General features: G+C 39.3%; 1 protein-coding gene across 10 annotated transcripts in view; it reads left to right on the top strand.

The window, feature by feature from the left end:
- The window catches only part of shank3a (SH3 and multiple ankyrin repeat domains 3a), a 194432-nt gene that overhangs the window by 88825 nt on the left and 90791 nt on the right, over positions 1-14816 (top strand). For 8 of the 10 annotated variants that reach the window (XR_010094399.1, XR_010094398.1, XM_063479829.1 and 5 more), the window contains exon 5: positions 14655-14763. Coding sequence is in view for 8 of the 10 variants with exons in the window: in XM_063479829.1 (XP_063335899.1) it covers positions 14655-14763 (109 nt within the window). In the remaining 2 variants the exon portion in view is untranslated. Of the gene's footprint in view, positions 1-719; positions 1054-13426; positions 13517-14654; positions 14764-14816 lie in introns of those variants that run through there. The other 2 variants (XM_063479830.1, XM_063479833.1) reach the window with 2 other exon arrangements.

Here is a 14816-nt window from a genome sequence, read left to right as displayed (position 1 = left end):
GGAAGCCCTCACATGGAAAAGCGCCCCTAATGGATAATCCCCTAACAGGAGAGAAATGTAGCGCTTTGAAGACAGTAAAGACAAATCGGGTTCGAACAAGAATACTCCCGGCTCATTCGAGCTCATGCACATGCCCCAAACAAATACAGACATGGAACCTGGGATTTAAAAAATATCTTCCCAGTGGAAGTGCGCGCCCGTTAAAATTGATGTCACTGATTCTATTGCGAAATGCTCTCGATGTGTTTAACCATACAGTGTGTGCATGCATGCATACTGTATGTGTCGAAGCATGTGTAGTGTAACTATAGAGACAGTTTGTGTTTTCAGAAACACTAAGATGCAAGAAACGAGAGCGTTAGTCAGTTGGTATAAATTCCTCGACTATAACAAATAAGATTTTCAGCAGGTTGCTATATTAATGCAGACTGCACCAGCACCTGCTGTATATTTAAGAATACACCTCTTTTTTTCTTCACACATTTTTCTTTGCATTTGATATCCATACCTTCCCTCAGCATGGTACCCTCTCTCGCTCTCTCTTTTTCTCATTTGGTTTTCCCTCCCCCTATCACACACTTTCTCTCCTCCCTCTGTGTTCCCTCCCTCTTCTCTTGCTCTCTCTCTCCCCGTCCCTCCGCACTTTCCCTCTTTTCTCTCCAGCATCCTGCAAAATAACCCCTTACCACCTCTCCGTCTGTCTGTGTATGCACAGGAGTTTGTGTGTTGGTCCAGGTTCGGGTGAGTGTTTGTTTCACTGACCATGTGAGTCTGCACGTGCTAGACGAGACGAAAGGTAGTGAAGGAGAAGGAGCGAGAACAAGAAGAGAGTAGACAACAAGGAGGAGGTGAGGGTGGGGGGCTGGATATGGCCATGTGGAGGATGTTTTGGCATTCAAACTGTAGCTGACCTACGGGACTGCGCGTGTGGTGGAGAGTGTGTCCATGTGTGTGTGTGAGATGGGATCCATTCTGACCAGAAGACAAAGACAATCAGCTGAAAAAAAGGAAAGAAAAGCTAAAGAAGCCAGGAAGGCCAGGCTCAATAGTAAGGTACCCCAGTTGCTTTCATCATCTCTTTAATTTAATTTTGCCATTACCTCTGTTGTAAAGACATCTTTTTTTTTACCCTCTGTCTCTGAATTTTTGTTTTTCAACTTTCTATCTCCAGTTATTCACAAACACTTCCCTACCGTTCCCTGACTACCTGTCTATGCACTGGCTTTCATTCCGTTCTTATGCTCTGCTGCATGTTGGCTGTGTGAGGAGCTGGTGCAGTCTTGTCTGAAACCCTGACAGAATGCTAATGTTTTTCTTTGCACTGGTTGAGTTACTCACTGTGGGCTTGGAACAGTATTTGTATGTTTCAGCATGTGTGTGTATGTACCTGATATGTTGGAGGATATGTGGATGCTCGTGTCTAGCTGTGTGTTTTTCTTTCAGATCTGAGCAAGCTAAACACACACTCTGTGTGTGTTTGTGTGACAGCTATTCCTGTATGCCTGTGGGTATGTGCACATGTGAGTGTATGGGTGTATAAAAATGTGTTTACGCATGCACATGTCAATGTGTGAGTGCAAGGAGCAGCCAGAGCTTCTCCCCAGGACAGAATTTGCCTTGTGGTCTTCAGCGTTTGCTGTCATAATGCTCTGATTGTGTCACAATGCTGTCTCAGCCAGCTATTGATGCTCAGTGATGGAGATTTCCTCACTGTGTGTGTGAGAGAGAGAGAAAAAGCTGTTGGAAATATTACAATAGTTCAGGCACAGGGTAATCTGGTAAAGCGAAGTAACCACCACGAGTATATTCTGTGAACGTTCTCTGAGAGTCTCAGAGCTGTCGGTCTCAGTCAGCGAGAGTTCACCAGGTGGCAGCTTTTAACAGGATGCCCTGTGGACAGCCTGACTTGAAGCACTGCCCAGGTGGACAGCCTGACCAACCCACTTTCATACAAATGTGTTTTTCATCTTCATATTAAGCGTATTACTCAGTATTAATGGAATGTATGGGCTATAAAAACTCATCAATTAGAGCTCAAGATTATATCTGTTGTATCTTCTGTCTTTGTTTTCTGCCTACTTACAAATTCAGACAGTGTAAGTAACATCCAGACTACAAGTGCATTTTCTTTCAGTTTGCTTCGGGTTGGTTTAAAAGGTAACAGTCTTATTCACAGATAGCTCCTTTTTCTTTATACAGTGGTATACTGCTCTAATGCAAATCTGTTTGAAATTGCAGCGTTGTACTCTATTGTACTTTTGCTACCAAAAACCTTCATAATGCACCATCATAATTTTTACTTTAACTGAGATGGTATGTTTGTAAGGGAGTATGTGGATGGGATTTTACTTTCTTGTGAGTAAAACCTGCTGTGACACCATGTTCAAGTTATTGCCCCTCTGGGGTTGGAGGAGAAATGTGTATTTGGTGTCCTCATATTGGGCAGGCACACAAACATCCTCACAGAACCTCCTGCTCACCATGTGATGGTGAAATATACGTCACTCACCCAGTCAGACCCATAATGGAAACTATAACACTGGTGTAAAATAGAGAGAGAGACTGATTACACAGATTTGAAAAAGGAATTGATTCTGTTTAGTTCAGTATGCTCTGAAACCAGGCCATGTAGAAATCATAGCCTCAAGCGCCGTAAAATACACCTCGCTAATCTGTATGTGGGTGTCTGTTTATAGGTACTGATGATACTAATTCATTAGACTCTATTGTTGTAATTCAGATAAATTTATCAGTTGAGTAATCAATGGCACTGCATTATTTCATGTTTAAGCAAGTTCTGTTTATTGTGATGCAGTGGAAACCTTTGCATCTTCCAGTCCTGAGCTGTTGTGCATCGTCATGTAAAAAAGGGTATGGACGAATTTTTATGGCTAATGTAAGTTTCTAACAAATCCCCATTTGGATGTTCTCAAATTTCCTCTTACCTCAATGATGCAATCATCGCTGCCTTATATTATCTGATGCTTTAAGGTTCATATTGGACAGATAATTAGGTGTAGTTAAAAATCAAGCACAGTTAGAATGAAAAATGAAGCATTACCTCCAATTATTATGTTATGTTTATCATTATTTATTATTATATTATAATCATTTGATTAATTATCTTTGCCTTGTGTCTGCAAATTTATCAAAAATAAATATTGTACACCTGAGTAAAGTCAAGGTTTGGTACTTACTGTTATCCAAACAATGACAGACATTTATGTATGCACATTTGCACGCCCACAACAACACAACACAAAAACTCTACTTTAACCTGTTGAAGTATTAAGTTGGCAGGTAGGTGGAAATCTGTTCACACTGTACAGATTTGTTCTATTGTGTTCAGATTGTCTACTCAGTCATCCCCTATGCAGTGTTTACTGAATAAAAGATAAAGTAGGGTGTAATGGGCAGAATTTGCTAGGTAATTACATAATTACATGATTGTGTGTGTTATATAATTCTGATATTTGTACTTTCCTCCGTCACAAAACATCTGCACCACATTTCAGATCATTCATAATGGTATTACTGTTTCTGGATAAGTATATTTATAAGTAACAAATCTTGGCAATATATTCCACTGAATCTTTAGACGTGAGATTTTATTTAAAAGTTAGACTGGAACCAGCTTATCTGCCAAAAGGCCCTGGACAGTTCATCAGTCCACATTGGGGCCAATACAGAGAAACAGACAGCCTCTCAAATTCACACCCATGGCATTTAAAATCACCAGTTGGCCTATATAATTGTGAACCAGTGTTACCCAAAGGAAGCAGTCAGTTGTTTGTTTTGCATGCCAGTATTTCATAAGCGAGCTAACTTAAAATTTAAAATACGGTTTCCTCCATCAGTCCATTTCTGCCTTTACTGGAGTAAGACTTGCTGTTTAGTCTCGGTGTTTTTACATCTCATTGCCCAAGTTTTCACAATGAAAAAAAAAAACATTGTTCATCGCACTAACTGGGGATTTGTCATTCTAGGTCAGGCTCCATGAATAGATGGCTGAAAAATAGGATGCCAGAGGCATAAAGTACAATGGAGTTTCTAATAATCATCAGGCTGAATAAATTCACTACCGACATACCCCCTGCTTCAGCCTTTGGCTTTCTGCCTGCTCCCTTCTGTTCTCGCTCAGTAACCTGTAGGCCTGTTTAAGAGAGAAAGGGTACGTTTTGCCAAATTTTCATTTCTATTTAGACAGAAGTTTTACTCAGGTTTTACTCAGTTGTGTTCCATCCCCTGGGTATATCCCCGCGCTGTCCATGTGACTCTGTCCCGGTGTCAGTTTGAAAGCACGTGACTGGACCTGATTCAGCTCTTTCTTTCTCTGAACTCTTTGATTCTGATGACTGCATGCATTCCCCTCATCCTCTCTGACCACCCTGCTTACAAACACAAACACACAAAATGACAGTTACCCCTACAAGCAACACCACAGCTGTGTTTTCATATTTCATGTGACGGAATGTATGAACTTTATCTCTATTAGTTATTACTCATCTGAAAATCAGGTAGTTTAAAATATTTGCCTACTATAGTATGTTTATTTTGATTGTACTGCACTGTAACTGGCATAAATTTAGCCACATACCAAGCCTTTGTATGGTGTATTACAGTAGAACGATGAATATGCTGCCTTGTTTCTATATATGCCTCTGTATATAAACCGTAGACAAAGCTCTACTCTCTGTTCCTGTTTATGCCTCTTTGTCCATTTTTTTTTAAATGAATTGTATTAAACTGTTGGCAGGTATGCCAGAGCGCACTTGTCCTGATGGGAGGGACAATGCTGGGCAAAACTGTACTGCCAGTGTGGTCAGGAGGGTGGGCGGATTTGGTTGCTGCTGGATGGGTGGGAGGGTTGGGGGTGTGTGGGATCCCATACAATAAGCCTTTGCTCTGCAACTTTGTGTGTGAGTTGTTGAGCGGGAAAGAGGCAGTGGCTTTATTCTGCTTTGTTCAAGCCTTTAGCTAACCCTTTCAGAAAGCTCCCACTGTCCCACCCTCATAAACTGTACTTCATCAAGAGGAGTGGTAGTTATTATACAGACGTCAAAAATCTGTCTTTTTTCTAAAAAGGATTACTCAGGAGGAACCATGCTGCTACGTTCAGAGAAAGCTACGAGATGCCGGGCCGCAGAGGTTAGACACAGCACACTACTGCTAAAATGACTCATGTTAATAGTAGTAAATCTAGGTTACTGTTACAACAGGCTCTGCAGGTGCTCTACTGGCATTGTTCTTATTTCAATACCCAACCTGCAACAGTAAATGCGCAATAGTTTGTGTTGTACAAACTTGTTTGTCTTGAAGTTTATGCTCTTCAAATGTAGGATTTGTATGAAGACATGTGTATTGTTGAGTCCTGCTATTTTACAAGGAGCATTAGCCCAAGCAGCCATTTTTGGTACTGGTAACAATGCTAATGATGAATAAATGGTGACAAATTGTCACATGCTAAAAAATGGCATGTTTTGCATGTTTTCTGACAGAAGAATTGCGTCATAGTCATTTTGTCCCATTTGAAGTAGTAATAGGTCACATAACAGAGTAACCATACTGGCATGTGCAAGCAGTGTCAGCAAATGGCAGGAATCCAGATCGAGCCTGGCTTTAGAAAGCAGAGACTTTTTTTTAACTTCTCTGTTTGTGTTTCCTTTCCTTGCTATCCTACACAATCAGAAAGAAATCTCAGTTAAAGGACTACATAATATTCTACATGTCAAACCAGAGAGAAAATGCAGGGGGCAAGTTGTTTAGCTATTGCAGTTATGATGATTATGATGATAATGACTATATCTCATATGATTTCATCATAGACAGTATAGAAGATAGATCTACCTACCATGATGCCACCGACTGGTTTGCAAAGTACTCAAAATTTGCGTTTTCGACATAATCACCAGTGAACATACCGTAGGTATTCCCTGGGGTCTTTGAAACATAGCATAAGCGAGATTTACAGACTTGATTTTTACTTCAGTGATCCTCAAAATGAGTAAAACTCACCAGAGAAGTGTTTCCTGAGGTCAAGTCAGATAGCTGTAAAGCCGCAGACTTCTATAGGACCAAAAGTCTATTTGCAACAACAGGTATCGCCCCCTGGTGGCCATGAAAATGGCGTACACTAGAGAGGTGTAAATGTGACTTTTCTGTTATACAGAATCATTTATACTGGTGAATTATGTGTTAGATGCTGCTGCCATGGTAACAGCACTCCTCACTATGTTAGAGTGCAGGCTTTTTACTGCACTCATACATCATGAATAAAATGTGTGTGTTTAGTGCGCTAAATTATGAATTAGTGTTTTTTTCCTGTGTAGTTGTGTGGGTACATATGGTTGTGAATGTATCCAGGAAATTTCTTCCTTAAGCCTCTAGTGCCATTTTTTTTGTGGCGTTTGACTCACTGTAAGCTTAAGACTGTATCAAATTACTCAGCGATTTATTTTGCTGCAATATAGTAAAGGTTGAAGATTCCCCTCACAGAAAATCCTCCTCTTTAGGATCAAATCCTCACTCTGTCATACAGTATATTGGTCATTTTGTAGCTAAGAGCATTACACTTTAAGCCTGTTAGGTATGGATATTGGAGATTACTGAAGCTTTTGTGCTCCCAGACAAACATGGGCTGAGATCCAAAAAAGCACAAATAGAGACAGCATATTGTACTTATAGGCACACATAGATAAAGAAGAATCACCACAATCTGCAGTGACAGGCATTGAGCGGTAAGCAGCAGCTCTTTATCTCCAGGGAATTTAAACACCCGCATTAAACCAAAAAGGTTAATGAATATGTTCTTTAATGGGTGGCTTCATTAAATCAACCAGCCGGATGTTATATTAAACACATTTTTACAGTGAATATGAAGGCAAGTGTCTTATTTTGTTCCATAGCAAAAAACAGATTTTGGTTAATTGAAAGAAAAAGTGCACAAAGCGACTGCATTTCAGTAGAAATAATAAGAATACATGTTTTTTTGTTCATATATCAAACTGAAATTAAAAAAATATCTATATGCGCATTAGGAGCTAGTCATATCTCTGCAGGTTGTTAAAACATTGTCAACCACCCTAAGCAGATTTGATTTTCCCATATCAGTCAGTGGAGACCAGTGTGTACTGCACATACTTAGACAGCCTTTGAGAACAGCTACAGGATTAGTCCCACCTTTGGTGGTGATCGCCTAATGGTGCTAGAAAGTTGATTCAGTTAGAAGTCAGCTTGGTGGGGTGGATGGATTCAAAAGTCTGGACTCTTCAGACTGTCCAAAGAAGTCTCAGACTGCGTCGTGTTAATTTTCTGTTACCGTGGTTGCTCTCTCAGAGTAAGAGTAACTGAAAAGCTTCCAGTCCAAGAGATTTGTTCCTGTAATATTAGTCACGTTATGTGGGTGCTACCAAATTACCAAAACTGGAATGTTTAAGAGTTTGTTTTTTTTATGGGGAGCTTTTTCCCAATGATTAAATGTTTTTTTGCCAGAGTTAGTTGGTCACGATTGTTGCGGGACCAAGAGATGCTCACGAGAAGTGGACTACTAGAACACACACATGGATAAGGGCTGAGAATATGTGAAAATTGAGCTGTTAACAATAATAAATCTTATCGTAAGAGATGCTTGTAGAAGAATACAACATGCATGAAGTATTAAGAAGTAAAAAATTAGGAAACCAAGAAGGTCTCCCATAGATGTTCAAATTGTTATGGTATCTGGTGACTGAGAAGCATTTATGATGCAATTTACATCATAATCACATTTAATGACCCCAGCTGGCCTACGGATTGGGCCATTGTTATTCAGCAAGAAATTGCTCCCATCAGATTAGTAACAGATACAAGAACTTTGTATTGATTTGCTTTGACCATTCTCTCTAAGGGAACAAGAAGACCCATTCCACAAAATTGGTTATTTGTGTAAAGAAAGCGGCAAAAGATTTAACATAATCCGTCAGATGCTCAGACATATGGGTCCAGGTGCTTCGGTTAGGCACAAGCAGACGAAGGCCAAAATTAATGAAAAAACATAATGTTTTTGCCCAACCTTGTTTTAATTTATTCAAAGACCATTATTAATGACTAATAATAACCTGAGATTAATAGAAGTGACATTTACCGTGTTTTATGATCATCAGTTCAGGCAAAAGTTGTTATATAGTGTTACAACTTGCTGCTTATCTAGTTAACCTGCCTCTCAGGAAGTAACTGGCCAGTAGTGACCCATCACTGTGTCTCCCTGATATGAGAGGTTTGTGTTAGACTCAAAACTGAAACAAATAAAACATCAGAAACAGCTGAAAAATGAAAAGTGGGGAAAAATGGCCACAGGGAGAAAGAAAACACTGAAGGAAATGTGAGAATATCAAATATAATTAAATAATATGAAATAATAATAAATAGAGTTTCATTTTATTGTTTGGAAATTTAAAAAAAAGCTTGTGGCATGTACAATAGATTTTATTGTTACACACTGACTGTGCTTGGTGCGATGTGCTCATCAAAGGAGTTGTGCTGTGCCTTTTATTAGCTTTAAGAGTCAACAAAAACATCAGGCAGAAAACAAGACTAACGCTGTACTGTAAACAGATTGCTACTTTGCTCTCGCATTTCTTCTCAGTATTTTTCCTCCCTTTATCATGTTTTGTGCTTCTGTCTTTCTTCCCATTCCTCCCCCTCACGTGACCCCATTTTTCTTGTCTTTCTTCCATACAACTTCATTGTGTTGCATTTTTAATGGGAACCTGCTTCTAGACCTTCATACTCTGCAGTAAATTCATGAATTATGGAATAAACTGACAAATAAAACTAGTTAAACCATTAAACTGCTTTTTTTCCCTCCTTCTTGTTAATAGTGCTTTAAAAAAGAGGAGCCTCTGTTTTGATACTCAGCTTGAATCAAATGGAAGATTCAGTCCACCAGTGGCTGCATCATCATACCGCCTCCTCTTTGCCTGCTTCGTGGTTTTGCCAAAGACCTGAGGTCTACTCTTTACAAAAAAAAACAATCAAGCAATGAAATGGAATCACTGTCCCACATCGGTGCTAAAAGAAAAGCAAACAGCAATAAATTATATGCGTATGTGTATATAAAATAATGAAATATATATACAGAATAAAATATATTGCACTACAAAGCTCATGTTTTTCAACTGCATTAGCTTTTTAATGATGTGGTTACAGTTTCTCATCCTTATATTTTAAAACCTCTCTCCTCCTGCTTTCTTTATTAATCAGTCGTACCTTGTCCTGTCTTTAAAATAGACCGTCTTGTTTTTTTTTATTAATTCATTAATGACTCATCTTGGCACTGTTTATTATCAAAGTAAAACCTACTTTTGTGTTATCTGCCACTGAATACACCTCCTTTTCACAACTAAATGAAATCTAGTCCTAACCAGTACTTTTTAGTCTTACTCTCAGCATACACTCCTCTGAGGCTTAATCATTTGTATTTTTTAATTACACTGAAGCACATTAATCTGAAGCCACTGTTATTTCTGTTTTACTGGGTTTTTTTTCCATGAAATGGATACTAACTCCTTTCTTATTGCTTTTAAAATCTGCATGAGCTACAAAATGTAACTGCATGATGCAGAAACCGTTCTGCATGTATTTAACAGGGAGTTGTGTCTCAGTCAGTTGCTGTGTCTAATTAAAATGCAGTGCCCCTGCAGCACTCTGTACAAAGCATCTGGGAGACAGGGGTCAAGGCCTGCTTGCTCTTGCTCTAGCCTTTATATAAGTGGCTGTCAACAAAGAGTAGATCGGCGTAATCGGGAACACTCTTTGCCAGATAAGGCTGTCTGTGTTTGCTGATGTGGCTACACAAGAAAAAGGCAGTTTTCCCTTTTTAATGGTTGACTGCTGGTGCCAAAAACATATTAAGTACATCTATTTCACATAATAAAGCATAGACAGCATTTTTTTTGTACTTCTGTGCTATTCACATTGGAGGGATTTCATAGATATGTTGTTTATATATTAAAAAGGCACTTACAAGTAATTAAATCAAATTGAGCGTCAGCTGTTTTGCTGAGAATCTAAGTGACAGTGTTGGTTCAGGTTTGTCAGACTATCACTCACAGTCATGAATGTTTTCTGCATCGCTGTCATACTGAATATGTCTGACAGCTCCCTGATGACAGTCTACACCTGATAAGTTGAAGTGTAACCACATATGAGTCAGTTGTGTTGTGCCAACAGTAAGCTCAGTAACATTTTTTACAGTCTTTGTTGCCAAATATTGGGATTATATTGTACCATATGCCCGTCTTTACATAGCTAGCACTGTCAGCTGGTTCTATGTTGGGTGAAGGATTCCTTCCATATCTATAGTGGGCCTATGTTCTTCCATAATGTGTAGGCCAGTCCCTAGAGGTTCTCCATGACCACACCAGTGTGGTGGTTCTTACTGTAGTTATTGTCCAAGAAGTTATGACAGCCTAAAGCATGTGTGTATTTTATGAGCCAGCTCAGATTAGAGAAGCATATGATGCTCCTAAACATGCATCATGTTAGCGAGCACTGCAATTATCACTCACCCATGGCAAAGCGTACTGTTGGCCAGCTGTGGGACCAGGGGCTATGCAGCCATGTGGTAATGAGTGTAAATATGGGGCAGCGACAGTGTCTGACACACTTCCTGTAGCTGTGTATGATTTCTTTATTTGTGGCTCATCTCTGGGTTCTGTTTAAACCTGAGTGTATATGTGCTATTAAATAGGACATGAAGTGTCCTCTTTGTGTGAAGTTATGAAAAATCTTTTATGAAAGGGGAGCAAAAGACCAAGAGAAAATAGCTGCACAGGGGGATTTGTGTTGTCTCTATAATTTCTGGCCTCCTACCCTGGCTTTTATGAAGTAGTGGCAGATAATCCCCCTTTAGTGGTGGAAGAGACAAGAACCTCTTCAGGGTACTGAAGTAAAAGAAGAAACCTTTATCCTCTCTTCTCTTGCCAGCTGGAGTAGCTCTTCCACTCACTGCTTGCCACTGATTCGTGACCCTATTCAAAGTCACCTATCCACATATGACAAAATGTATTCAGTTTTCAGAATCCTCAATTAATCAGGGACAAATCCCTCCACTTCATAGATGTTAAATGTTGTGGGTTTAAGAATAAGAACGCTGCCCTTATTACCAACTTATTACCAAGCCTCGAGCAGGAACAAGAGGATATATTCTTGATTTATTGAGCTGGTAAATTGCCATAGATTATAGATACTGCCATTCAGTTCTTCCTGCCTGACCCTCTCTCTCATTCTCTTTTTTCTTGATCCAACACAGCAGGGGTGCTTCATCACTATTGTAATAGTGTATGCACAAAATCCGCTTTGACCATTTGTCTTATTTTGAAAGTTCAAGTCAAAGCTCAAGACACATATTCCTTATATAAAAAAAACTAGCATGTACTCATTTTGCAACATGAGGTATTCTAATGACACTTACAGTAACTACTTACAGAAAATATGTTTAGCCGTTTTGTGCAGCAGAAACTTTGAAATAACACATTTTAAAATTCTTGTCATTGAAACAGTATGTATGTGTGGCCTATGTGTGGCCGAAGCAGAGCAGAATAATGTCATTTGTTCTCTCAGTGCTCCTCTTTCCTGGGATTACCTTTCCTCTGTAGGGACAGAGGTTACTGTGATGTTGTTGCCCATTCTCTCATGAGTCAAGCTGATGCATTTATATGTCTGTGTGTTGCAGGGATGTGACCGTGCATGTTTTTGCTCAGTTCGGGTGATATCTCTTGAGATTGCAAACTGTGGAACTATAAGGATGTTTATATGAGCAAGGCAAGCCGAGAACAAAAAATGTGTACAGACTGTGTGCAGATTTACTGCTTCTTCTTCTTTGCCTTCTTTTTCTTCTCCTTCTCACTTTAGGTGTCATCGAAGTCGATCATCTCCCTCTATCTCACTCTATCCCCATCATCCTCTTCTGCCACACCAGCCTGCTGTTGTCCTCCTCATGGAATTAGCAATTTTTGCATAGGGTATGAATAATTTTGGGCTTAACTGTATATCTAGGACTGGATCAATGATAACCAGTGATTAATAAGGAAGACTGGCCACAGTAATGTGTAAATAAGCCTTGGCAAATAATTGAATGAAATGTGAACACACTACTACGGAGGAGACCCTTATTTCATGTGCCAGTCTGCTCTGTGTGTATGCACAATCTTGCATAATGAAGTAAAAATGTAGACGATAGACTTATCTACTGTTAAGTGGTTCCTAGTAAAAGTAATAGGTAATCAGTGCACAAATGGTTGAAGTAAATTGATGAATGCTCTCCTTGAACCCACTGAAGTCTTTTCTTCAGTATTTTGTTCAAGCTGGAAACATGACAGGAAGTTTTTAACTTATTCAGGAAGAAAGAGAATTGCAACATCTAAAGGAGGAGACATAAAAGAGGTGCAGAGATTAAAGTTTGATTTTTTTTTTTTTATCTGGCCCAAAGATAAAATCAGGATGATTTGTGGAGTATTTTTGGTCGAGCTATACTGTAAATCTGTCTTGCCTACTTTTTTTCTTTACCTTTATGCTTAGTTGTGGCACTCAGTTAACATTAGCAAGCCATGGCATTTCATCATTTCACGTCATTATGATAGATTTGTAGACCAAGTCACGCTAATCTGGTTGGGTTGTAAATAAACTGTCTGTTTGATATTTAACAGATATTTTGGAATAACTGAGCAAAATCTTTTGACCTTTGTTTTCAAGGTAGAGATTATTAAAATGTATTTTCATTAGTATTATGGCAAATTACTGGCCTTACGGGTAAAGCATACTGAGTTTAGTCGTAGTGGTTTGGCGTTTTAATTTGATGTATGACAGATGTCACCATTTTAATTATTTTCAGAATTTTTAGTCAAATGTCAGCATGTCGAGATGACATGGAAAATAAAGAAGTGTGCATCCTTCTTTGTGTGTAACACTGACAGAAAGACAGCAAAGTGGAGAAGAATATAAAGAGTTCATTAAGACCTTCACCAAAGCAAATAAATCATTATCCAGGCTTTTTGTCTGTCTTCTGTTCAACAGGCAATAAAACACACATCAGATCCAGCTGATCACTGGCAAATCATCCCTGAGCCTCTTCAAGGCATTATCCTAGGTTTTATGCAGGACACACAACCACACTCGTTCACACACATTCACAAACCCAACCTCAATGCTCTTCCCACTCGTGTACATTGGCTGCTAGAGCTGTCTTTGTATCCCATCACCATAACAACTGCCTCTCTGAACGTTGTAAAAAGAAAAAAAAAAGGGAAAAGCCAAAGTGAATTTCTCTCAGTTTGACTTGGAGATAGTGAGAGTAGCAGTCGGCAGCTGCTCACAGCATGTCAGTGGTGTCTGTCTACAAGACACAGGCTTGTAGAGGCAAGCGGGTTGCAGATGACTTGGTGAGAAGAGAAAGGAGGTGTGTGATGTGAAATTTTGGAAGGTGTTGTATCGTGTGACTTTCAGAGCGTGGGATAAACAGTATATGATGCTGCACATGGTGAGTGTCAAATGGCTGCTGCTTTTTGTTCTCGTTACTGCATGTGAGTGCTCATGTTGGTAAGCACGCGTTTAAATTTGTTTCGTTACATGTCTTCATTAAGTTGTGTGAAATGTAATGAGTTTATGAGTCTCGAGGCGTTTGCACTTGCGGATATTATGTAATGAGAGAAACTGGAAGACCTTGAGAGAATGAAGGAGTAATGAAAGTTCTCTGTAAATCTCATTTGGGATGCTGCAGATATTTTATAATTACATCCTGGAGATGATATTAGGCAATCATCCATGTTTTTTATTGACAGTTTATGTGTTCAGTATTAAAATTTCGTTTGGTCAATTTCTCTCAATAATTCCTTTTGTCTTCTGTAAGTACAGTACATTCTCATTGGTACAATTCTAGGCTTCACTTTTGCATTTCAGATTTATTGTTGCCCTGATTCGTCAGACTATTTTAATCTATTATGAAGTGTTAGCACTGGTGCCTTGCTCACAGCTTCATTTCTCACTTTATACTCTACAGGCTTGCACTCGTATTGGTAAAGGTGATGAATATTTTTAATCATAAGTCACAAAGGAAATTAAGTGTTTTGTGTGCATGTGTGTGTCTGTGTATTTTAGAGTGGATATGATTTACATGTGAGCTTATGCTTCTGACTGTGTGCTTGTTTTATGAAAGTGGTTTTAAACATTAATTGTAGAGCCAATGGTGTGTGTGTGTGTGTGTGTGTGTGTGTGTGTGTGTGTGTGTGTGTGTGTGTGTGTGTGTGTGTGTGTGTGTGTTATAACCATTACATCTGAACTCAAAATATGATGTTAGCCTCAGGATCTCATTTTCTTGCCGCTAATCTCCAAAGGAAAACTCTCCCTTTCAGTGCTGTTTTGCAGCTCTGTCCATGTCTTTTTTTGGTCTGTCCTATAATAGCTTATATACCGTATCTTCTGAACATGTTCCATTTGCTTGCCATGACTGAACAGAAATAAAACCTTCAAACACAGAAGGAGAGAAAGCAATGACTTCAGCTTTCATCTCTGGACTGCATTATTAAACATCCCCATCCACAGGAGTCTGACATCATCCAATCACAGCTGTTTCTTCCTCCTCTTCCCCTACTCCCTGTTCCCTTGTCTCCCTCAATTAGGCAAACCTGAAGAAATTCATGGAGTATGTGCAGCAGAGGAACATTGAAAAGGTCTCAAGGTTCCTGGAAAAAGGCCTGGACCCTAACTTCCATGACCCAGACACAGGAGGTGAGCAAGTCTGCTAAGATTTCCATCCCTGCCATACTTGAGTTTACTTATTG

The sequence above is a fragment of the Pelmatolapia mariae genome, linkage group LG7 (genome assembly GCF_036321145.2).
Source record: "Pelmatolapia mariae isolate MD_Pm_ZW linkage group LG7, Pm_UMD_F_2, whole genome shotgun sequence".
Lineage (NCBI taxonomy): Eukaryota > Metazoa > Chordata > Actinopteri > Cichliformes > Cichlidae > Pelmatolapia > Pelmatolapia mariae.
The sequence above is the reverse complement of the archived record's forward strand: the minus strand, read 5'-3'. Positions and strand labels throughout refer to the sequence as shown.